This window comes from Numida meleagris, chromosome 1, assembly GCF_002078875.1.
Source record: "Numida meleagris isolate 19003 breed g44 Domestic line chromosome 1, NumMel1.0, whole genome shotgun sequence".
In the NCBI taxonomy this organism is placed as follows: domain Eukaryota; kingdom Metazoa; phylum Chordata; class Aves; order Galliformes; family Numididae; genus Numida; species Numida meleagris.
Genome location: NC_034409.1, coordinates 181,166,786 through 181,191,011, shown reverse-complemented (window position 1 = coordinate 181,191,011; position 24,226 = coordinate 181,166,786). Strand labels below are relative to the sequence as shown.

The window sequence follows — 24,226 nt, the reverse complement described above, 5'->3', positions numbered from 1 at the left end:
GGGAAAGTATTCACCAGTATATAAAGTCCAGACAATATCTTTCTGTCTAGTGGAGATTAGAGACCATAATATAATTTTGCAAAATGACTTTGCAAAAACATTACAGTAATCTTTATTTTGTTGCCTTTAGGAATAAAATGTTCAACATCTGGTACGTCAGTAGCAATTTGTCAAATCTGTGGCACTTCATAATAATTCTCCTTTACTACACCATGTTAGCTATGTGGAGGGAAGCCCTGGTCCCACTGAGTTCACTAGAAAAAATATTACATGTACATGCACACAGCCATTAGCAAATATGAAATACCCACCTTTGTACTTAATTATTCTTCTGGCCAGCTGCTTGCTTGTTTACGCACATGCTTTTTAGGGCAGACACAGCATTTGTTTCCATGATTTTGGCACACTTCCTCCACTTCTGACCTGGCTGTTACCTAACAATTAAATCTCAACTGTGATGTTTGTGTAGTCCTGTCAAAAAGTGTTCATTACCATGCTCTGACTACCCTGAGCGTCAGCATCCACAGTGTTACTGTGAGTATGGACACAGGCCTCTGAACTATACTGCTTCCACGTGTGGAGAGTCCGTAGCTGTCTGGAGACATAACCCTGGCATTGACCCAAGCCAGTGTATTCTGCACTTGTTTTAGTGGTTTAGTGAGGCTTATTACTTCAAGTTTGGGGTTGTGCTGTCAGCACCTTCTAGTTTAGCCTGGCTTCTGTCTGCATATTCTAGAGTACATTCAGAAGAAGAATGCATCTGTCTGCAAAATACTGTGTAAGCGTACCTGAAAATATGAGGTGGCACTGTTTCTGTGGTTAGTGACCTTCAGACTTGTGTGCTTAAATTTAGTTCTCCTTTACTGAGTTATTCCCGGTCTTCTAGAGCAAGAAATAGTATAATTCTGGTGTTCATTTCCCTTTTATGTCTACCACAGATGCTTCTGTTGGTCTCTTTTTGATGCAGTCTTGCTCCTTGGCATTATTAGTTCCTCATTTAATCATTGTTTTTGTACTTGCATGTGGTAACATGGGTTGATCTGTTTGTTTGTGTCTTTGGGGGTTATTAGACCCGGAATAACTTTGAAAGCACAAGGCAGGAAGTGGAGAGACTCATGCAAAGAATGAAGTCCGCCAACCAAGATTACAGACCACCAAGTCAGTGGACAATGGAAGGCTATCTCTACGTGCAGGAAAAAAGTGAGTAAAGCAGATGTGCCTTTTGATTTGATTTGAAAGACATGGCAAAAACTACAAGGATGAGAAAATGGTTTAGCTAGCAGGATAAAACAAAAACTCTATTTTTGAATGTCCAGAGATTCTTATTTTTGCTTCTCTAAAGACGGAAAATTTCTAAAGAAAAGTAAATGTTTGACTCTTCAAAAAGCACTCAAGGCAGCTAAGGCTGGAGAGAACAGTGAGCGAAACAGATGTAAGCACCTTGTTTCTTGCTCCCTGCATCCTTGCGAGTAGGATGCTGCTTGGGTAGGACCCTTGTGGGTGCATCCCCCTTAGCAGGAAATATATTTTTTTTTAACTCAGAACTCCTTCATTTTAAAGAGTTAAAAGGTCCAGATGTTCTAGACTCGTCAGTCTCTTTACACTCTCCTCTGGCTGTCTGCTTTTCTCCTTGCTGCAGAAGCTGCAAGCACTCAGGTCTCTGCCAAACCCTGCTTTGTCTTGAACTTTCTCTGCCTGAACAAGCTCCACAGTTCACCCAGGAGGAACAACCTCCACCTTTTAGCTGTGGGCTTTGCTGACTCAGCCACCTTAATGAGCATGAATGGAATAATAATAATAATTATTATTATTATTAAATAATAAATAATGGAATAAAAGGGTGGAAGAAGAAGAGTTATCTACGTACAGTCTGCCACAATTTTAAGATAGTCGACAGTTTGTACCTAATTATTATTCATGTCATGAGACGTAAAAATGAAGCGATGTCCAAAAAGAATGACGGAATAGAACTAAGGCTGTCATCTGTGTCTGAGAATATGTGGCAGAGCCTAGTGATACATCGTGTTATGAATGAAAACAGAGCCAGGAAATTTGTGAAAAGTCACAAGAGAGAATTCAAAGCTATATGTGATCAGAAGTATCTGCTGTCACTGTTTTACACTCTGAAAAGTATAGACCAAGCCCAATTAGCTGCATTTGGCAAGGATCATTCAAAACACTTAGTAAAATAGTTGTCATTGTGTAGGTTAACCAGATTTATTTATTCTTTTCTTTGTTATGGAATCGACCTGATGCTAGAAAAGTATATAGCAGTGTTTTGAAATAGTGGATATGTGCTGTGTTCATTCAGAAACTATTAAATACAACTTTGCACTTGATTTCTCAGTCTAAAAATAAGTAGAAGGCATCTTGATGTAGAATTCCCATGTTAGACTTGGCCCAACTCAACGTCAGTTTTGAGAATATCTCCTTCTCCTTCACTGTTTCTCCTTTAGACAATAAGTTGAGATTACATGGAGTTATTGTTGATTGATTTTCTACATGACATCATGAAATCAATTTTTATTCCATTATGTGAGCTAAAATAAAGAAACCTTAGTGGTTATCATAGTTAACCTCAGCCACTTTTACCCTCAGTAGCACTGAAAGCTTGAAAAAGACCCTCTGTGTTTTAACTGTGTAATAATGATAAAAGAAACCTGAATTAAGTGGAAATTGTACTGAGACCTGCTAATGGCGGAGGGAGAAAAGGAGTGAAGCATTGGGCACATGCTGTGCTTCATTAAATAGTGAGAGGCCAACTTGACATCCTCTTACTGAAAAGATGTTTGTTCATTAGTGTATTCTGGAGTAAGGGTAACAGGATCTGTAATCTATGTGTCAGTAAGGAAGGTACTAGTTGTGTATTCCCTTGTCATGCAGGTTTACTTTCCTACAGCCAGCATCCCGTAGGCAAGAGACAAATTAAGAAAAACTTACTTAAATGTTTGCTGTTCCTGTAAGGAAAAGTAAATCCTGTACATATTTATTACTAATATTTGTGGTTTGTAAAAAATGGCTGCTTATAAACTGCTTTCATTTAGCTATAAAGTCATGAGCAACAGAACTGAAGTTAAAATGTAGGTGTTGGCCTACAAGAACAGATGAATTCTAAACTCATCTAAAACTTCTTTGAGATGACTCATCCTTCTAAAAAAGTTAATGGTGCTATCTGGGGAATATTTGAATTAGAATTGTGCATTTTATTTTGCTATGTGAAAAGAACAGAACAGCTGACAGAATTCTGGGGGTGGGTTAACAAGTGACTGGTCAGTTCATTCTGCTTCTTCCCTGCAAGGAGTTTGGGAGACTTTTCTGTGAGTTTTTATGATAGCCCCTATGGCTACATTTTTGGATTGCCAGGTATCTGACTGTTAGGGCTGATGGAAACTTTCACTTTTCCACCTTTGTTGAAGGCTGCATTTAGAAGGCAAAGTCATTGTGTATGTAACAAAATTACTAGGTTTGTTTTTAACAGCTTCCATTTTGATTTAACTGTTTACATTTAAAAAATACACAAAAGCCGTAAAATATATATGTATTTTTTAACTCAGAACTCCTTCATTTTAAAGAGTTAAAAGGTCCAGATGTTCTATACTTCAGAAGATCAATATCATATTTTTCCCAAGTGTTACTCCTATTGAAAGGACTTGGAAATTCATATGTGGGTTGAAATGCTATTCTGAATTTACATTACAGTTAAAATGCTTTATTTTATCTATCTATCTATCTATCTACTTATTTTCTTTTTATGCTGCGTTTGAATGCCAGTTTCTGAAGCATAATGTTTTCCAAAAGGAAATACTTCTTTGTACCACGTCACACACCTCTTGTTTCACCTCTGAGTACTCATAAGTTGTGTCAGTGCTAGTAAAATAAATGGGACTGCACTCTGCTACTGCAGAAACTTGCAGAAAATATCCCACCCTATCTGCTATATTTCCTGTCCCGAAAAATCAGTCAGTCATGTCCAAGTTATCTACTGACTTTTTGTTGCCTGTTGACCTCCTGTGCTCCCAGTACTGTTTCGTGTACCAGTGCCGATACAGCCATTATGTTCTGGACCAAAGGAGCAGCAGTCGCACTGCAAAACCTTAAATTATCTGTCTTGTCTTTGTCAGGGCAACACCCCTCTACATTTATGTGTAACAGTTAGGAAGCTTATCTCGTTCTCAGTGCTATTTTAAACAGTGGAGTTGTTTTGCTTGTTTTTTTTTTTAGAAAAACATGGGAAACCCAGGCGGTACTAGGAGAGAATTCTGGAAATGTGTCCTTATAGCAAAGAATTGTAACACGGGCCTTATACAAGGCTGTAACAAATCTAGGTTAGCAGCCACAGTTTAAAGTACCACTGAGCTTAAATTCAAGAGGGTTTTCTGTTTATAGTCACTGAAGATTCATAGCCAAAGCAAAGCTCCTTGTAAGCCAGGGTTCAAAATATCTTCTGCATCAGAAATCCTATATTTTGTAGTTGAATTAAGGAGTAACGTAGTGTGACCTCTAAAGGGTATACAACACATCCACTTCTTTGGGGATCATTGCAGATTTCATGTATGGATTTCAAAGTCTAGTGTATTCTGAAGAATTTTATATAATGATATTGTTAGCATGTATAATTGACAGTTTGTGAGTAGTTTTGACTATTTATTGTTTTCATTTTTAAAAGAATGGCTCTGTAGCCCTTTTCTCTGAGCATGGCCAATTGTTTTATGGATGAGCCTTCTTTTCAGACTCAGTGCCACTGGTATACTCACCTCTTCCCTGTCAGAAAACCATTCCAAGGGATAAAAGGCCGATGTTTCTTGCTGAAGGTGCCCCCTCTGCCATTCAGCATTTTGTCCCTCATCTCTAAACCACTATTGTGCTAGAGTCCACTGTTCCTTTTCTTCCTGCTATTCCTATAATGAAATAATCTAGTGATCAACTACGTAAGATTAAATCTATCTCTGAGTCATTGCCATTTTACTCTGCATCCTGAAGATAACAAGTAGAGGAGTAGAGTTGCTGTGATGCTACCTAATGATGGGAACTCTGAAAGTAAAGAGAAATGCATTCTGATTTCATGGCTTTGTCTAATTTTATGAGTCTAGTATAGATATAAGGTTTTCTTCAAAAAAAGAATTCAGTACTGAATCCTAGTGCTTCCTTCCATTGATAAAAATCTATAGCTGTATTTCCTAAGCAGAGTAATCCTCAAGATCTGCATTTCCTATTTCTCTATTGTAACAGAATGCTGTTACCCATCTAATTGCTAAAGAAAATCAGTCCACTGCAACATCATGTTGAGATATATGAAAATTAGACCCGTACATGTTCAAATTCAAAAATGAGAACTTTTTGATTTTGTATGCTACATGTGGACACTTATGTTTTATCTCTCTACTGTACCTAACTCCATCTAAAATAGTGATAAAATGTCAAAATAATTATTTCTAACACTCTTGTTTTAATCCAGGACCACTTGGATTTACATGGATAAAACATTACTGCACTTATGATAAAGGAACAAAAACATTTACAATGAGTATAGCTGAAACTAAATCTGGTGGAAAAGTGGTGAGTGTTGCACAAACTCTAGCACGTGCATGAACTCTATATTCCATACTTTGCAGTAACCATTCAGGAGGTGTTAAAATAAAAAATTTGGTGGAAAAAAAAACTGCTTTCAAACATGAAGCAGTGTATGTTTTTAGAAAGATACATAATGTGTCTAAATAAAAATATTCATTATATAATATATGAAATACATATTAAGTAACTTCTCTAAGATGGTGGTTACAAATACATGGGAAAGCAATCGCAGTCATAAAATGGATAAAATTTGAAAGAGAGCTCTGAAGGTTGTTTAGTTCAATCTCCATGCTCAGTGCATGTCCAGAACCAGAACCGGTTGCTCAGGATCCCCTCCAGTCAGGTTTTAAGTATCTCCATGAATGGAGACCCCTACAACCTCTGCAGGCAACATGTTCCATTATTTGAGCAGTCCCACTGTGAAAACGTTTTTTTTGCATTTAAATGGAATTTCCTGTATTTCATTTTGGGGCCATTGCCTTATGCTTACACATGGCGCCACAGAGAAGAATCTGTCTCCATCTTCTTTAGTTCTTCCCACAGCTATTTGTAAGCACTGAAATGATCCCTGGGAGACTTTGTATTTGAACAGTCATAGGTGTTTCAGACTGTACTCATTTGACAGGTGCTCCAAGCTCTTAATCATTTTGGTGGCCCTTCTCTGAACTCACTCCAGTATGCCCACGTCTCTTGTACTGGACAGCCCAGCACTGGACACAGCACTCCAGATGAGTCTCACCAGGGCTGAGCAGAGGGGAAAGTATAATCACCTCCCTCAGTCTGCTGGCAGCACTCTGCCTGATGCAGCCCAGGGCTGTTAGCCTTCTGTGCTGCAAGAGCACATTGGTGGCTTATGGCCAGCTTGTTGCCACCAGAGTCTGAATGTACAAGCTATGCTGCTTTCCTGGTGCCTGGGGTTATTCCTTCCCCTCTGCAGGACCTGGCATTTCCCTGTGGTGGACCTTATAAAATTTCTTTTAGCCCATTTCTCCAGCTTTTTGAGGTCCTTCTTACTGGCAGCACACCCATCTGGTGTGTCATCTGGTGTATGTTTTGGCACTGGTCATACAGTTTAATTTTTGATGTGTCACCTATAACAACATATTGCCTGTACTAATTTTCTTTTGTTTTGTTTTGTAGAATGGCCTTGTCACAAGCTCACCAGAAATATTCAAGCTAAAATCTTGTATCAGGAGAAAAACAGACTCAATTGACAAACGCTTCTGTTTTGATATTGAAGTATTTGAGAGGTTTGAATTCTTTTTATTATCCTAACATATTAAAAATAAGAAATTTAAAAAAAACTTGCAAATAATATATAATAATTGCACTTGTAGTAGGGATACATGTCCCTATCTAGACAATCTAACCAGGCCTTCAAGACCTAGTCCTTACTGGTTCAAACCTGTTTTTCTAACAAAATTCACAACGTTGCGTATGTATTGTCTTAAGTATTTTACAGTTGCATGCAGACACAATGTGGATCCTTACAAAACTTGTGGCAAGTTTTTTCTTTGTAAAAGTATTTATTTTTTCAAGGTTAGGAATAAAGTGTAAGTACTGAATGAAGTTTTCCCTTTAACTGTGATGGAACACAATTCCTTTTCTAGTCTTTCTCAAAGAAATATTTTGTGATTGTTACAGTCCTTTAAATTTCAGTACAAGTCTACTGTTTCACATGTTAATTATGAGGTTACATTTGGTACTTCTAAACATATTTTTATAAGATAGTCTTTTGAGTAAGTTAAGATTTAAGAAGCAGAAGTGTTATTTGAGCTTATTTAGACAAATTGATATCTTGGAAGCTTGAACTGATAGCTTACATTTGAAATTGGTAGTTTCTTCTTTCTTCTTGTTAAGTAGAATTCCATACACCAAACAAAACTGTGGTAATGTCATTGTAAAGTATTCATAAGTGGATGTTGTCCCTTACATGTCCTCTACTCTATTAGAACAACCACAGCTCAACAGAACTGTACTGAAAGTTAGTACTATCTGCAGTTCTTTAAGTTCTCTACAGAAATCGCTGTAGGCACTGTTTATATATCATTTTATTCCTCCTGTACGTTTTGATTGATTTGAAATTGCCTGTAAGTAAATTGCCTGTAAGTTAAAGGCCTTCGAGAAACCAGGACAAAATATTGAAAGATAAGTAGAATGCAACATTTCTTAGTCACTGCTATGAGCATATACCTTTCATAAGTTGATAGAAAGTTGGCTCCTGCAGCTTGTTTGATATTCAGCAGGGAGGTAGTGAATTCTTGTGTGTCAGCAGAGGAGATAAAGCCCAGCCAGCAAAATACCTAGAAATATTTGGTGGGAGTTCATAAACAAGGGCAGCATTAATTTCTTCTGAATGTCATGTTGGTAAAGCTTGGTTTCTTTTTCTGTGAAAATAAAGATAGTGTGGTTGTTATTAATGTTGACAATGACACAAAATGTGAGTAAATACATACAAATATGGAAACAGTATTAAAATACTGATATTTCAACATGACTAAACTTAAATTCAAGACGCATAGTTGTTTGGGCATCAGCTGCAAAGTACAGAGAGCCTTTAAAAATAATTGACATCTGCAAAATTTCCTTAGCAGCATAAGCATACATCTTTTTTTTCTGGGAATTAGCTCTTTTTTGCAAATAAGCAGCTACAACAAAGTCTTTAAAATTCTAGCGTAAGATTTCATGGGTAAATTTTGTCTCCAGACACCATACGGTGCTAATTCTCTCCCTGTGTTATTGTATGAAACACTGTATGAAACATTACTATACAAAAACATAGGAAAAACATGCAGACTGATGTTCACGTCTCTTTTCAAAGAAGAGCCATATTAACTGAAAGAAATGATGTGAACTCCTAATGGGGAAGACACAGCATGATCCTTGCTAATTAGCACAATTAATTTGAATCTACTTAGGTGTTTTTCACACCTATGTCCAGCTCAGATTTCTTGTGAAAACTGTTAGTCAGCATCTAATTTGTATTAGAATTATATGCAAAGGTAACATCATAAAGTGTTTCACTTTGAATGTCATTTTATTCTTTGTGAAGATACCAAGTTTTTCACCCACCTGTGTGAGTGCAGCATATCTGATATTCCTCCAGCTGATTTCAATGAAATCACTGCAATGATGATCAGAATTTCAGTTGGACAGTGTAACAATGTAGTACTGAATTTTGTGAAGGTTTGTGCATAAGCAGTGAATATACTTGTTGCCATAGGTTTAGAAGTTTTGTATAGATTTCTTTTGTGTTTATCTATGTTTCAAATTACCTATACTTCTTCACATTCTAAGTAAATAGTGTGCTGAGACTAGCAGAACTTGCAGTGGTAAGGGGTTGTTACATCAGTGTGCGCTGATGCGCCTAACATCTTCTTCCACTGGAGTGATAATAGATTAAATTATTAATAGGAAAATATTTTGGTTTGGTGTATGTGTGTCAATACATTATTTTGTATTTTCCAGTAGCTTCTCGCATGTTTTCTAAATAGAAGTTTAAAATGGAGGTCTTTGGGGAAGGTGGAAAAGGGTTGTGGTTTATTGTTTATTTATTTTTATGTTGGAAGATGAAAGATTTACTGTTCTTTATTGGTGAACCTACCTTAGAAAATTACGGTTCTGGACAATGTGCTGAAAGTTTTGAGCAGGGATGCACTACACTGGTGTGGGAGCAAAACTTTTTTAAATAGTCTGTCTCTTGGGCACTCTGTTAGCAAATGAGTGAATTAATATCATACCATTTCTTAAAGAACTCATCTGTGATCACAGGTTAAGTTGATTCTTTGTTTTTCCACATCTGTTCATATACTAATTCCAAGAACAAAGATTGAAACTGTTTCCTCATCCATGCTCTGGTTCCAATGAATCTTTTTCTATGCAGTGTCAAAGTTTCATCAACAGAGAATATATCATTTTTGACCTTTTAGCATAGCAGTTAGAGCCAGTATGCCGAACAAACAAGTTTTTGAAATCTCTAAGGTAAAAAAATATACCTGCACCATGGCAGTACTCAGCAAAACTGACTTCAATCTCTATACCTGCTCTTTCTAGGCAACCCTTTCAGAGGGTCCATTTTAGGATTTGGTGAATTTAACTTCTCTCTGTCTCTTATATGTATTTTGATATCAATGTGTTTGGATTTTGATTACTGTTTGGGAAAAAAAGATTAGTAATTTCAGTGTATGTATATGTTCTTGACAGACCTGGAATCATCACACTACAAGCTTTTTCAGAATCCAACAGAAAACTGTGGCTCGAAGCTATGGATGGAAAGGAACCAGTAAGGATATTTGTCCTTTTATCTTTATAGCTTTATGACACATATGTTAACGAAAGAAGCTAGTATACATTTCAGACATAGAATTAGTTACAGTACAGTATAATAAAGGCAAATGTAGCTCTTCTGTTCTTCATAAAATACAAATGCAAATGTGCAGTGAAGATAGGATCTAATTAGTGAATTGGAACTACTGGTATTTAAACTGAGAAGTTTTGTGGGCCTGGGAGTTTTTCTTTTTTGATATTTTTATGCTTAGTGTGATAGCCTGTTGTCGTATAGGGTTTGTGCTTCAGAAAAAAAATTGTGAAGTGGTAGTTTCTGCACTGATCACGACAAACCATCTCTGGGCAGCGTTGTGGAGTAGTCAATAAATACTGTCTTGAAAAATCACTGTGGAGAGCATAAAAATGTGCTGAAAGCTACTAAGAGACAGGCTTATCTCAGATTTCTTCTCACTATTAATCAGCTCTTGACATCGTCACTGAATAAGGTGATGCCAGTCCAGCATCCAAGGGAGAGAAATGGTTGATAGATTTTATGAGATAAATAAGTTTTTTTTCAAAGATTACTGCTTGACTGAAAAAGTGCAGAAATGAAATCACTATTTGTATTAATATTTAACCCATTTGCAGTCTTCAAATCTGGCTTCTAATGCATTTTATGTGCCTGTAAACTCATTGCAAATCCCCAGGCAATCTATAATCTCAAGGCCTGAATAGGTTTTTGAGACTTGTCCTGCTGGCTGGCTGCCTTCTCCCTTGCGGTGCAGAAGGGCTGTGTATCAGAGTCGAGCTGTGCGCTGTTGCCCCCTCCAGCTGCTAACCTGAATGAGTGCTGCTGGGATTAAACATTGAGAGGAGATGAAGGGCTTGGATGGTTTTCCCATAGTAGCTTATTACATTAATATGCAGCATATTACGGATGGTTAAGAACTATCAGCAAACCCAACAATAAAGGCCCTAAGCTGCAAACATTGACCTGTTGTGTTTGTTTTTTTTCCAGATCTACACGCTGCCAGCCATTATTAGCAAGAAGGAAGAAAGTAAGCACTTTAATAACACAGAGATGTGAAATATTCCTAGGTTTCTTTAATGGTCTGGTTTCTGGATGTGTGTCTGTGTGAGAGACATTATTTATGTTTTCTTTCCATCACTCTGAATAAAGTATCGCTAAATATTGTTCGATGGATTACATAATTGAATTACAGCAAAGCACATCCTAAATTATGTAAACTGTGAGAAAGCCTTCAGCTTCTGTGTTACCATCTAACATAAATTGGAAGAAAAATTGAGTGGTCCCAAAATGACAATATATTTAACAAATCTGCAGATTTCCATCGACAGTCTTTATACTTAAATGTAAATGCATGCCTATGTGTTGAAATATCTCTCTATATGGATCACTCCTTTTCATTTGTAGGTATATATACACCTATTACACATATGCAGAGTAATAAAACGAGTATATTTAGAGATATTCTGACATATATCTATGTGTAATTGTATTATGGTAACGTTTGTAAAAAAATGCAATAAAATATTTAAAATATGTTTGAATATATAAAGGAGAAAAGGAGATATGTGTCAGATATGCACAGGTGTCTGCACAGGAGGTAAATCTGAGAACAGAAATCTAAAATTTAAACCAGTATGTCTGTTTTGTTGGTTTTTTAATGATATTATTTTAACAGTGACACATATGCTGCTCTAAAATCTCTGTTTAGCTAATTAGAATGAGCGTTGAAGATCCAAGAATTAATGTGCAGTGCATTCACTGGAAATAATCTTAATAACAAAGATTGTTTTGCTATGTTAGTATTTTTTGAGCAGTTATATGCATGTGCAAGAAACAAGAATCTTGTTGTATTAAAACCATTAAAAATGTTCTGGTCATTATGTTAAGTCTTGAATTCTTAAAACCATTTCCCTCAGCAGAGGGAAGAGAGTTCAGTCATCTTGTAAAGCAACGACCTTTCAACTCTGTGTGGAGCTATTGCTAATAAAGGCAGTAGAATGTTCTCATAGTCATGAGAGCATTGTATTTTTAGTGCTAACTGTATACCTATATGATAGTCTTACAGAACAAGTATCATAATCTCATGAATAAATGTATATCAGTCCTTTATGACTGAAACGTGGTTATAGCTAAACATGGAGATTTTGTGTATTGATGAGTTAAAAAGTTATTTTTTCCTTCTCTTTATAGTGTTCTTAAATGAAGCAGGTTTCAACTTTGTAAGGAAATGCATCCATGCTGTAGAAACAAGAGGTGAGTATTAAATCACAGATGATGTATTAGATTACTATGAATATTTTTCTCAATCAGCGCTTTGATTCTGCGTATTTTAAAGCGCTGTTTTAGTGTATGTCCATCATTCAGTCTGTACTTTTAGTCTTTCATGGATGTGCTTTATGCTTAAAACCATTGCCACAAATTCCAGCAACAGCACTTAGCTTATCATTTAAGTGTGGGATTTTTGTTTGTTTGTTTTGATTTTTTTTGTTGTTCCTCATAACAATTTCATGTTATTTAGACAGCTTAATACACTGTTGCACACATGCTTAGTTTAGGTCTTTTATTTGCATGCACTGAATTGTGCTTTTGGTTTCTGGCATGAAACCTAAAGACCAAAAAGTACATGGTATGAACACTCTCTGCTGGAACATGTTTGTTGCTGAACCTGATCCCCCATCATTTCATTCAGTCATTTTACACATGGTTTATCCATTAAAAAAAAATAAAAATTATGGAAACCGGTATTTGGTAGTGAGAATGTACAAAAGGAAAGTAATTGTCTATTGATGAGGTGGTATCTTGTAACTCACAGTAAGCTGTTTGACAGTTTCCTTTCAAACAAAGAGATACAGCTGCATGGTCTTCTGTATCAGAAGTGACCTTTTCTTGTCCATGCACTGAGCTCTCTGAATGCAAGTCGCTTCTAATCCAAAAGCTGTACAATCATTCCGTGCAGTGTTGAGCCCAGCGTGATTCCTCTTTCTCAAGCAGCAGTGTTGTGTAGCTTTTGAATCATTCAGAGTTTGCATTGCTCTGTAAAAAATGATAAATAATAAAAATTAGTAAAACAATAACACCTGCAGGTCATCTAACAGAGATCAGATGTTAGAATATTTTGAAATGAAAAATGTACAATTTCAAAACAGTACACCCTGAGGAAGGAAGAAGAATGTATTCACGTACCAACATTAAATCTACTAATTAGGAATTACAGTATAAAGTTGACTCTTATGATGCCTAAGGAATAAAGGAATAAACTGTTCCTGTTTTTTTTCTCTGAGTCACACAACCAGAGTAACTGAGCAGATTGTTTTTCTATGTTTTTCCTGAGATGTCAGTACAACAAAATAGATGTGTGGAGAGAAGAAGAAAATATCACGTCAAAATTTGCATTCTGCTTTGAACTTCCAAGTGAATAAAAGTTAAAACAGTAAAATTATTATGATTGGAATATTTTGAGTGTCAGACTTCAAGCACTATTTGTTAGTATCAATGGTATTAAAAAATAGAAAACTGAAACCCACAGCTAGATTGGAACTGAGTTTTATTTTGCTTGGAGATGCATACATAACATAAATTCTGAACTACGATGTCCTAGTAGTATACAATATATGGTTTTATTTTGGGCAGAATTGTTATCTCTCCTGAGATAACACCTTGTTAACCAAGCTTTAGTTGGAATGGTCAATGTAGATGCATAGTATTTCCACTGAAATCTGGGTAGGACAGATTTGTAGACATGTAACACATTCTAAGACTGCATTTGGGTGTTATTTTTCACTTTCCCCAGTCATTCTCTGGATGTTTTCTGATACGGGTTATTCCAATGCAAGGACTTCTGTTAACGTAAAATTGTGACTAGAGTATGGCATGGGCTGCATTAAAAGAGGAGTGGTCAGCAGGGAGAGAGAGGTGGTGGTCCCCCTCTACTCGGCTCTTGCGAGGCCCCATCTGGAGTACTGTGTCCAGGCCTGGGGCCCCCAGCACAAGAAGGACGTGGAGCTCTTGGAACGAGTGCAGAGGAGGGTGACCAAGATGATCAGAGGGCTGGAGCACCTCTCCTATGAGGACAGGTTGAGGGAACTGGGCTTGTTTAGCTTGGAGAAGAGAAGGCTCCGGGGAGACCTCATTGTGGCCTTTCAGTACTTGAAGGAAGCTTATAAACAGGAGGGAACGATTGTTTACGAGGGTGGATAGCGATAGGACAAGGGGGAATGGTTTTAAACTGAGACAGGGGAGATTTAGGTTAGATATTAGGAGGAAGTTTTTCACACAGAGGGTGGTGACGCACTGGAACAGGTTGCCCAGGGAGGTTGTGGATGCCCCGTCCCTGGAGGCATTCAAGGCCAGACTGGAAATGGCTCTGGGCAGCCTGATCTAGTGGTTGGCGACCCTGCACTCAGCAGGGGGGTTGAGACTCGATGATCTTTGAGGTCCTTTTCAACCCAAGCCATTCTATGATTCTATGATTCTATGATTCTATGGTGTGGATTGTGTGGAATGCATTTATTAGCATCCCAGAAATAACTTAGTAGCATAAAACAGTACTTGATAATGTAATTTTTTAATTTTCCATAAATAAATTTAGGTGATTTGAAACCATAGACAAGGGATGTGTGAGCGTAATTGAAACAACCATCTTTTCATTGTTTTCATTGTATTGCTTTAACAATATAGGCATTACCATCCTGGGGCTGTACAGAATAGGTGGTGTAAACTCCAAAGTGCAAAAGCTGATGAATACCATATTTTGTAAGTATCTTAAGCATACCTTTATCTATAGTGTGGAGCATCTATACCATGATCCTTTGCTGTTGCACCCAGAAGAGCATGTCTTAATATCTACAATTTCATATGTACATTTACTACCACTAAACTGACTTTGCAGTCTGAGTAGTCAATCTAACTAGATTCTTGTGTACATTATTATTCAGTTTTCTACATGGAGTCATTGATATACATGAGGAAATTAGTGCTAAAATACATTTCTTCATATAGCATTTATATTTTATTTATTGGTATCTATCTTGCATTTTCCAGAAGTGTTCCAAAGCTTAGTTCTGTAACACATCATAATTCAGTTTAATGGCCAGTTATTGTATTTCATGCTTTTTGTTAGTCTGGCTATCTGATGCTTGTCTTTCAATGTCCAAGCCAAGTAAATTATGAATTCTCAATTGACTTGGTCTTACTTTTACTCTTAGGTATACTGCATACATTTACTGTTTACAGTTACTAAATATGAACGCTAAATTATTTTTATTAATCCTCTGGCAGAGATTAAAATACTTCAAATTGATCAAATTGGTAGTTAATCTGACTGTTAAATAATCATATGAACTAAATGAATAATCTCTTAGCTTCTGTTTGCTGCTTTTCTAGTCTGTGTGTTAGTCAAACTGTAACAATCATAATTCAAATTTCTACCAGCCCCTAAATCTCCTCCTGATATGGATATTGATATGGAAATTTGGGACAATAAAACAATAACTAGCGGACTTAAAAACTACCTCAGGTAAGTATGATGCTATGCATATCTCAGTATTCCTTTTATGGCTCATTAATCTTTTGCTTGTAAATATCATATTACATTTCTTTTACCCATTAACATGGTAATAATTGAGTATATTATCATCTTCCCTAATATCCTTATTAATCGGTGTAATAATCTAAAATTTGTCACACACTTTTCTGCCTTGCTTAGCTATAGATTTGGCAGAATGGAATTAACTGCATGCTTTTATTTAAAATATTTTGTGTAAACTACAAAGCATGTTTTGCTGAGCCTTCATTTTCTGAATCCCTTGTGTACAATGATTTTTTGTGGCATCATTGTTGGAGCAGAGTAAATCTCCACAAAAATGTTAATACTCTGTTTTTATCCTATGATGTTGGTATCTTCACAAGTAAGATATTCCTCCCACACTTACCAGTTTCTCTCCAAATTTTTTGCTATAGGCAGAATTTTCAAGAGTGATAGTATTTGTGACAGAACTGTTTTTGAAAGTCAATATACAATTTTGAAAATAAGCATAATAAAAGCATAAAACCCAGGTGATTGTTCTTTGCCTTCTTAAAAAATGAATTTCTTAGACTGGTCACCTAGCAAAGGGCAGCATCAGAAATCCCTGGAAAATGTTTATGATTTATAGTAAAATGTGCATATAAACTTCATTGAAAAGATTGACTTTGGCTGAAGAAATGGATTTCTTCAGAAGCACAACTCTCTTGTAGAGTTTCATTGTGAAACTAGGACATGAGCTAGCAGTAGCTGTGTTCTTGTCTCTCTAAGACAATTCACAGGTTACTTTCAGAGGTGGACTCTTCCAGGATCTCTCAGATTAGATTTTTAGTATAAAGTTTCTTAATTTGTTTGCCTTTGTTGGGCAGAAGATTATTTCTGCAGCCCACTGTGCCATGTTCTTCAGTAGTATTATTCCTATTCCATGGTATGGAAGTCCGAACATAGTGAGTCTCTGTGATACAGCGCTGGTAATGTTTCTCTTATGAACTTCCATGGTGACTCCATCTTCAACTCAAAGAGATTTTCAGACTTTGTACATGACTGAGTTGTATACTGTGGTAATCAGTGGATTGGGTTTCCTTGGATGTACCAATATACATTGTGCATATATTGACCGCTATCATAATGACAACTGTAAAACCTAAAAAGACTCTGAGTAATGCATTTTTTTTCAAATGTCCTTTTAAATATTTTTTATAACCAGGTGTCTTTCAGAACCGCTGATGACATTCAAGCTGCACAAAGATTTCATTGTTGCTGTTAGTAAGTAAAGTAATTTATACACTTTCACAAAAGTAATATTTTTTCTAACCTTTAATCTCCTCAGCTGTTATCCTTGTTGTTCTCCTTGGTGTAGTATTCAGTTATTCAGCCAAAGATCTCAGTTTTTCTATTTCATGGCATAGTGCCACATGAAAGCCCTCAAAACAGAGAAGTCATACAAAAAAAAGCTGTTCAGTGGTTTGTTCTGACCTTTTTAGAGCTTCTGTGTGACTACTTTCTGCATGAAATTTTTAATCTTGATTTGTTTGTTTGATTGTTTTATACAGGCTGATAATTATTTTATAGCATTCCTCCCCTATTTTCCCAGCTTGCCTTGCAAAATTTCAGAGGGATGGTAATAGTCTCCTTTTCATAAATGGGGTAATTAGATAGAGAGAAAAACTGTGTTTCTAACAACTCCAGTTTAGAATTTGAGTTTATTTCCCCATTTGCTCTTACCTTTTTAAAAAGACCCTCAATAATTTTAGATATTTTAAATAGCAAGGGATAAAATCTTGGATTCCACTCAAGCGCAACATGGAGTCAAAATTGCCGCAGATTTTGTTGGCTTTGGTACCAGCAGTAATTGCTCTTTGCAAGTTACAAGAAATCCAGATTCCATAATGTCCTTGGAATAAATAGAATTGAATTGTCCTCATCATTTTGAAGGCTAATTGTGTTTGTTTAACTGCAGTGCATTTGTGTGTTGGCATACAGGCAATTCTGCCATTTTTAGTCTCATTTTAGCATGTGTTCTAATTTGTCAATCATTTCTGTTTTCTGTTTAATAGAATCAGATGATCAGAATTACAGAGTTGAAGCAGTGCATGCACTTGTACATAAATTACCAGAGAAGAACAGAGAGATGCTGGACATCCTTATCAAGCACTTGGTCAAGTAATTCTTTTTGATTTTTCTGTTTTATATTACTACAAGATGTGATCATTTGCACATTTTAATTTATCAGTGTTGCCTAATCCATTAAAGGAATTGCGTGAAGACAGTGCCACTTGAAATCGTATTTGATTTCTGAAATGCAATTTTCGATGTTGCTAAGAATACTCATCATAGAAACAAAATAAAAAAACACGGTGAAGAGTCCCCAAGATGACTGATAATGTTAGCATATAAAATATACTGATATGTTTTCATTCACCGTTCCTACTTATTAAAGGAATTGGTACTAATTAAACTGGAGAAACATTTGAGACTGTGCTAAGGTTGTTGATAAGAGAGTTTTATTTAGGTCCCAAAACTGTTTAAAAAATGTAGACTAGAATAGTATAATTTATCCTTCATGTTTGATCTCTATTTTTATCTCTAATAGTTCTGAGGTCTAATATGTTTTGAACATTCTGATTTAAAATGTTTTTATTGGTATTCTAGATAGCTCTATAAATGTCCGAATCCACATTTGAGTCTCCCTAGATTTTTCAGGTTCCCCGAGTTTTAATTGAATGTTACATGGAAAAGATTTTTTATCTTTTTGAAGTGATGACCTTTTGTCTCCATTGAATTACTCTTAACGTGCCCTCAGACAAAAAAAAAAAGACAAGCTTTTCTTCTATTCCATCTCTCGATCATTAGCTATGATTACGGCTTTATTACATCATTATATATCCCTTTTTCATCAAACATTTTTCACTAGATTTTGCTGAATATTTAAAAAAAACATTATTATTTATGAGTTGAGATGCTGTATATTTTTTAGTATATTTCTCAATGATCATGGAATGTGAATACTGAAACAGAGGTTGTTTAGATAGGGCCCACAACTGACGTATGTAGAAGATGTCATAAAGGTCTCCACGTTGTTTTTATTCCATTTGATACGTCCCCACCATTTTACTCTTTTGATCACAGCCTGAGCTGTGATCACAGCACCTTTATTTGGTGGAAATTATTTAGCCATGGTAAATTATTTTTAGCTATTTGGGGAAACCCAGAGAACCAGATGAAAGCAAATTTTGTAAAAGTTTCCAACAGAAGAGCTGGATTAGCTAAAAGTATAGTATTTGTTGCTTTCTGAGAGCCTAAGAGGGTAGAATGTGTAATTATGAATTAATGATTTTGTAAAAGCTGCACTTTTTGGCACCACAGTACAAAAAGGACATAGAATTACTAGAAAGTGTCCAAAGGAGAGCTACAACGATGGTGAGAAATCTAGAGGGGAAGACATATGAGGAGCGGCTGAGGTCCCTGGTGTGCTCAGCCCAGAGCAGAGCAGGCTGCGGGGAGGCCTCATGGCGGCTGCAGCTCCTCACAGGGAGCAGAGGGGCAGCGCCTCCCCGTGACAGCGACAGGGCCCGAGGGAACGGCATGGAGCTGTGTCGGGGAGGGGCAGGTGGGGGTTAGGGAAAGAGTCTGCACCAGAGGGCAGTGGGCATGGAACAGACTGCCCAGGGCAGTGGGCACGGCCCCAAGTTGCTGGAATTCAAGGAGCATCTGGACAACACTCTCAGATATATGGTCTGATCTTTTGTGTGTTCGTATGTGGAGCCACAAGTTGGACTCGTGATCCTTGTGAGTCCCTTCCAATACTCCTTCAGGATATTCTATGATTCCATGATTTTATAAAGCAATTGAATTATTTATAGGCACAATTAGTTTTAGGCAAACTTTCTTTTTTGTCCTCATTCCTGGACTCTTATTCTCACAATTACCTCAGATGCATTTCCAAAGAGAGCATGTCTGCAGTATTCCTTTCTTTAGTTGTTCTCTAGTTCTTGCCTGTCTCAACTTTGATGTAATTCTCATTTCTGATGAATTGAAATCTTTGAGACTTATTCTGAAAACTTTCCGTTCTTCTCATTCCAACATTCAATTCATCATTTCTAATTTCTCATATAATTTGCCAGCTGTTGTTTATGCCAGCTACTCTAATGAGATGAAGTTCAAAATTAGCCTTGTGATTAGCTGTCTTCTTTCCTCCTCTTCTTCCTACCCCTGTGTGGAGTTTTTTCAAGGAGTAAATGATACACAAAGTATATAACTTTCTTTAGATGGAGAAATAATTAAAAAAATCATTTTTCTTCATTCTTTTGTTTGAAATCCTTGAAATACTTGAAATTGTTTCCTTGATTTAGGTCTTACGGCCTTTAGTTTTCTGCCTACCTTGACTTCTTTGTCACTGTGCACAACTAAATAGAATCTAGTTGCTGGGGGATGGAGATCATGGTATGACATTTCTCAGACATGTGCAGGCAATAGGGCTAATTGACAAGTAGCCCTGGCAGTGAGAATTTATAGTAATATAATTTGTATTCAATAAATCTAATTTGTAAGAGAAGTGGGACACTGAGGATTACTAATAGATAATTTTCATTTTACTGTCTGAAAAATTACTAGAAAAACTAAGTGTCTAAATTCGACATTAAGAAGAAAATGACAGAAATGGTACAGTAGGCAATAGCAGAATATACAGAAGTACAAGATTAGTGCATTTTTAAAGCCATAAGGTATAATTATGATCATCTACTATTATCTATTCCACAGAAACAATGACATTGACCCCACTAATCTTATACTCTGGAAATATTAAGAGATCTTGTTACAATTTCAGTGTTTTCAGTGACTATATTTATTTCTTTGGCATGAAAGCTAAGATATATAATTGAACTCTGTTCTCACCTAGTACTTTCTTTTGTTAGAGTATTTAAGTTCTTGTATAATTATTGGAGGCAAAGAGGTGCCTGTCCTATGGCTCCTAAACTTTAGATGGGCTGGATCTCTTTGTAGAGACCTTCAAAGAAGATAGTTACTTTTCCCTATCAGTTATGTTAGAAACTTAGATATTTACTGTAGGAGGACTTGCTTATTATCCATTAAAGTAGTGTAAGAGTGGAGCCTTAATGGAGATACAGTAGTTGTTCTGCACTGCATTTTAGCTCTCATAAATGTGAATGTTTTTAAAATGTTTTAAAAGGGAAAGCGTACACGTGAGCCTTCACCCCTTGGAATTGTAGTTTAGTGCAATTATGTAACTGCATATTGTTTGTGTTCATTTAAAGGGTATCATTACACAGTCAGCAAAACCTTATGACAGTATCCAACCTTGGTGTTATCTTTGGACCAACTCTGATGAGAGCCCAAGAAGAAACTGTGGCTGCTATGATGAACATTAAGTTTCAGAATATCGTCGTTGAAATTCTTATAGAACATTATGAAAAGGTAGTAGAAGATTATCTGAATGTTCTATTGATGAAGCGAAACCAAGATCTCATTTTCATTGTCATCATTAAGTTCTTAAGAGTGCGAAATTTAGCATTTGTAGAAGGTTATTGACTGAGAAAAATACTTTGTTCTCTCCCCATGCTATGGATAAGTATTCCTATCAAGGCTATGCAAGGTACAAATCCAAGGTATAACCTCCCATGCTTTGAAGAAGTTGCTCTGAATCTTCACTAGCTTTCTGAAGATTTCTGCATCCTTCTCATATCTAGAACCAGAATGAGAAGGTCATACGTTGCTTCTTTGCTCTTGCATTTCTCTCGTGTGAGCAGTATATTGAGGTTCAATCTGGGTGAACATATGGATTCTCCTCTGTGTGTACTTTGTGCATCAGGTCAGTGTCTTTCTGACAATTACTGTCCTTTGAGAATATGTCAGCAGGAGGTCAGTGGAGGTCCGGTCCCACCTAATGGCATGAAACCTCAACCATGCTTCACTTCCTCTTTCTGCAAGCAGCATTAATGTGGATTCCCAACACAATCCCTAATTCTGTTTGCTGTACCATTTTTCAGATGTGTAGACACCAGATCAAACATGTAAAAAATAATAAATGTTTCTTAGAGAAAGTTTTATTCCTAATTACAGGTTTTTAAACCAACAATCTTTGTGATTTAATAGTTCTTGAATACTCTGTAACATGCAACATGGAAGCAAGATACTTTTTTGCTTTCAACAAATATGTATCTGTGACTGCCAGGTTTATTTTGTTTTCCCCAAAGAGACACGAAAGGAAAATCTCATATTCTTTATGGGAACACTAAATAAGAACTTTTTCAGGACTTGAGAAGAAAATCCATGAAATCATAAAAAGTTACTTCAGTCACTTTCATTGCAGGTATCATAGAATCACCAAGGTTGGAAAAGACCTACAAGATCATCCAGTCCAACCATCCCCCTGTCACCAATAACCCCACTAAACCATGTCCCTCAACACAACATCTAAACATTTCTTGAACACCTCCAGGATCGGTGACTCAGCCACCTCCCTGGGCAGCCCATTCCAGCTCCTGACCACTCTTTCAGAAAAGTAGTATTTCCTAATGTCCAGCCTAAATCTCCCGTGGCACAACTTGAATCACCTTCACTGAAAAGTTTTCTCAGTTGTCTTTGTTAGTGGTGGTTTTTTGCCCTTTAACTATAGAACCCAGCAGAACAGTCAGGACCTCCTTTACTTAATCATCAAAAGAATTAGTATTTGGGGGATATTTTGTTGATGTATATCACCTTCTCTGATGACTCACAAAACAAGGTGAAATAAGTTTGATTTTATTCCATTTACTCAGATGTGGGGCAGTTCCTCGTCATTATCAGGTTCCTCTGCAATGATTGATCAGTAATTACTGACAGTACTGCTTGATATCATCAGTTATATTTCTCAGGAACTCCTCAAAATTAGTATGATACTGGTAGCCCCCATGCATGCAGCTCCAAAACGTACTTATTACGTTTCCAGCACTGAATTTCCCCTCCAGAAACTGGCAGTTTATTCAATACATAGAACATGGCTGCACAACCTAAATCATCCTTGCTCTCTTTCTCTGTCTGCAGACATGTTTTTGCATCAATGTGCTACTTACTAATTACTAATATGGTTTTAATTTATTTTAACAGCATCTCAAGACCTCATTTAAGGTGTTTTCTACTGTCTGAGTATACATCCACTTTTCCTCCACTTTTTAAATAGCATGTAGTTTTCTTCTCATACCTGAAAAAAATAAGGTTTTCTATAGCAGTGCAGCACAAAATTGATCACTGGTCACAGTGGTACATGAAAGATAAAAATCAGAAGATGCTCCAAACCTGAAGATGATCCTCATCAGGCTTGACTTGTTTAGGAAAATGAACTGGTTTTCTGAAATCCAAAAGGGATTTCATCTATGACACCTCTCTGTAACATACAAAATCTCTCACAGGAACACAGAGAACAAAATTCCACCTTTTCATAATATTTGGAAATATATAATTCTTGGGTAGGTGTTAGTAGTAAGCACCTACTGTATGTTTCACAGTTAAGGTTCTTAAGCAGTTTGTAACTGGGACTAGAAGATAAAACTATTTAAAGAAAAATTTTCATGGAATTGGTATGATTTTTAAGTACAGCTTGTTGTTCACTAACCCATTCTTGGATAGTAAAATTGAAGCAGAAGATACTCTGTGAATGTGCTCTTTTATGATGTGTGAGACTATTACAACATTTAGGTGCAGTGATGAGGAAAACAAATGTATTATTAATGGAAGCGTAGGAGTACCTCTGTTATTTATTTCTTTTTTTTTTCTTCCCTTTTGTTTTAAATCATGCAGATATTTCACACTGCACCAGACCCCAATATTCCTCTTCCCCAACCTCAGTCCCGTTCGAGTTCGAGAAGGACAAGAGCAATTTGTCTCTCCACAGGTCCTCGTAAGCCCAAAGGAAGATATACACCGTGTCTAGCAGATCCTGACAGTAAGTTTGTTCTTGTTGACTGGCTGTCTTCCTTTTCATGCCTTGGCCTTTTGATACTCCTCAACAATGTGCAGTAAAGTACTGTATTCCAATAAACATTATAGGTGGTGTTTAATCAGCTTCTTAACCTCTGTGAGTCACAGCTGTACTGCTGCATGACTGCATTCCTTGCTTCTCTCAGAGGAAGAAGGATATTTGGTTTTAGACACGTCTTATATTAAATACAAAATTCTTTTAGAGTAGACTTTAAATTCTAATCTGAATGTAGCCTGCCTTGAAACTCTGTGAAGTTCACGGTATGACATTCCCCTCATTGTTAAGGTTGAGAAGCTTTAACTCAGTCAAGGTCAGGAGATCAAAAACATTACTTGGCTGTTTTCATATGCATGAAACTGCGGTCATTGGTTCAAAGCAAACTGCTGTCTAGGGTGCCAAAACCACTGAAACTTTATTAGTTTTACTGGAATAGAAACAAACTCCTATTTTGTGAGTAACAGTGTACTCAGCAGATGATTTGCTGTTTAACAGCATGGAGTTATGTTTGCAATTACCTGCTGCTTAGAAAACTTTTTCGTTTACATGTAAATGCGATTTTCAAGTAGTGTGTTAAAAAGGTGCATTTCATCTGTTTTCATCAACCTGCTTTACCATTAAGGAGTATGGAAACTGCAGCGATGTCTAAGTTGTTAACTACTGCAGGAGATTTCCAAAAGAACTTCTGTGTTCCCCAGTTCCTCAAGGAGACTTACATGAAACGGGTACAGTAAACTAATGCACAGCAATACTGAATGAGAGCAATAGCTCCCTACGCTTCGATTGCCAATGTGAATGGCATAGGATCCTTAGTTTAAGAAGTTATGGATGAACTCTCAGTTGCATTCTCTAGAGGAGAAAC

The 24,226-nt window shown here is 36.6% G+C and overlaps 1 protein-coding gene and 1 long non-coding RNA gene across 3 annotated transcripts in view; one reads left to right on the top strand and one right to left on the bottom strand.

The window, feature by feature from the left end:
• The window catches only part of ARHGAP42 (Rho GTPase activating protein 42), a 165,600-nt gene that overhangs the window by 123,359 nt on the left and 18,015 nt on the right, over positions 1 to 24,226 (top strand). For both annotated transcript variants that reach the window (XM_021381312.1, XM_021381309.1), the window contains exons 8-19: positions 1,071 to 1,200; positions 5,456 to 5,556; positions 6,712 to 6,821; positions 9,775 to 9,853; positions 10,856 to 10,895; positions 12,059 to 12,121; positions 14,546 to 14,620; positions 15,299 to 15,383; positions 16,597 to 16,655; positions 17,447 to 17,552; positions 20,666 to 20,825; positions 23,187 to 23,331. In XM_021381312.1, the coding sequence (XP_021236987.1) occupies positions 1,071 to 1,200; positions 5,456 to 5,556; positions 6,712 to 6,821; positions 9,775 to 9,853; positions 10,856 to 10,895; positions 12,059 to 12,121; positions 14,546 to 14,620; positions 15,299 to 15,383; positions 16,597 to 16,655; positions 17,447 to 17,552; positions 20,666 to 20,825; positions 23,187 to 23,331 (1,153 nt within the window). The remainder of the gene's footprint in view (positions 1 to 1,070; positions 1,201 to 5,455; positions 5,557 to 6,711; positions 6,822 to 9,774; positions 9,854 to 10,855; positions 10,896 to 12,058; positions 12,122 to 14,545; positions 14,621 to 15,298; positions 15,384 to 16,596; positions 16,656 to 17,446; positions 17,553 to 20,665; positions 20,826 to 23,186; positions 23,332 to 24,226) is intronic.
• On the bottom strand, positions 7,605 to 17,432 carry LOC110390116. Its single transcript, XR_002433574.1, has 3 exons — positions 16,705 to 17,432; positions 12,679 to 12,901; positions 7,605 to 7,958 (listed from the first exon to the last, which is right to left on the bottom strand). It is a non-coding gene; the product is annotated as an uncharacterized LOC110390116 (long non-coding RNA).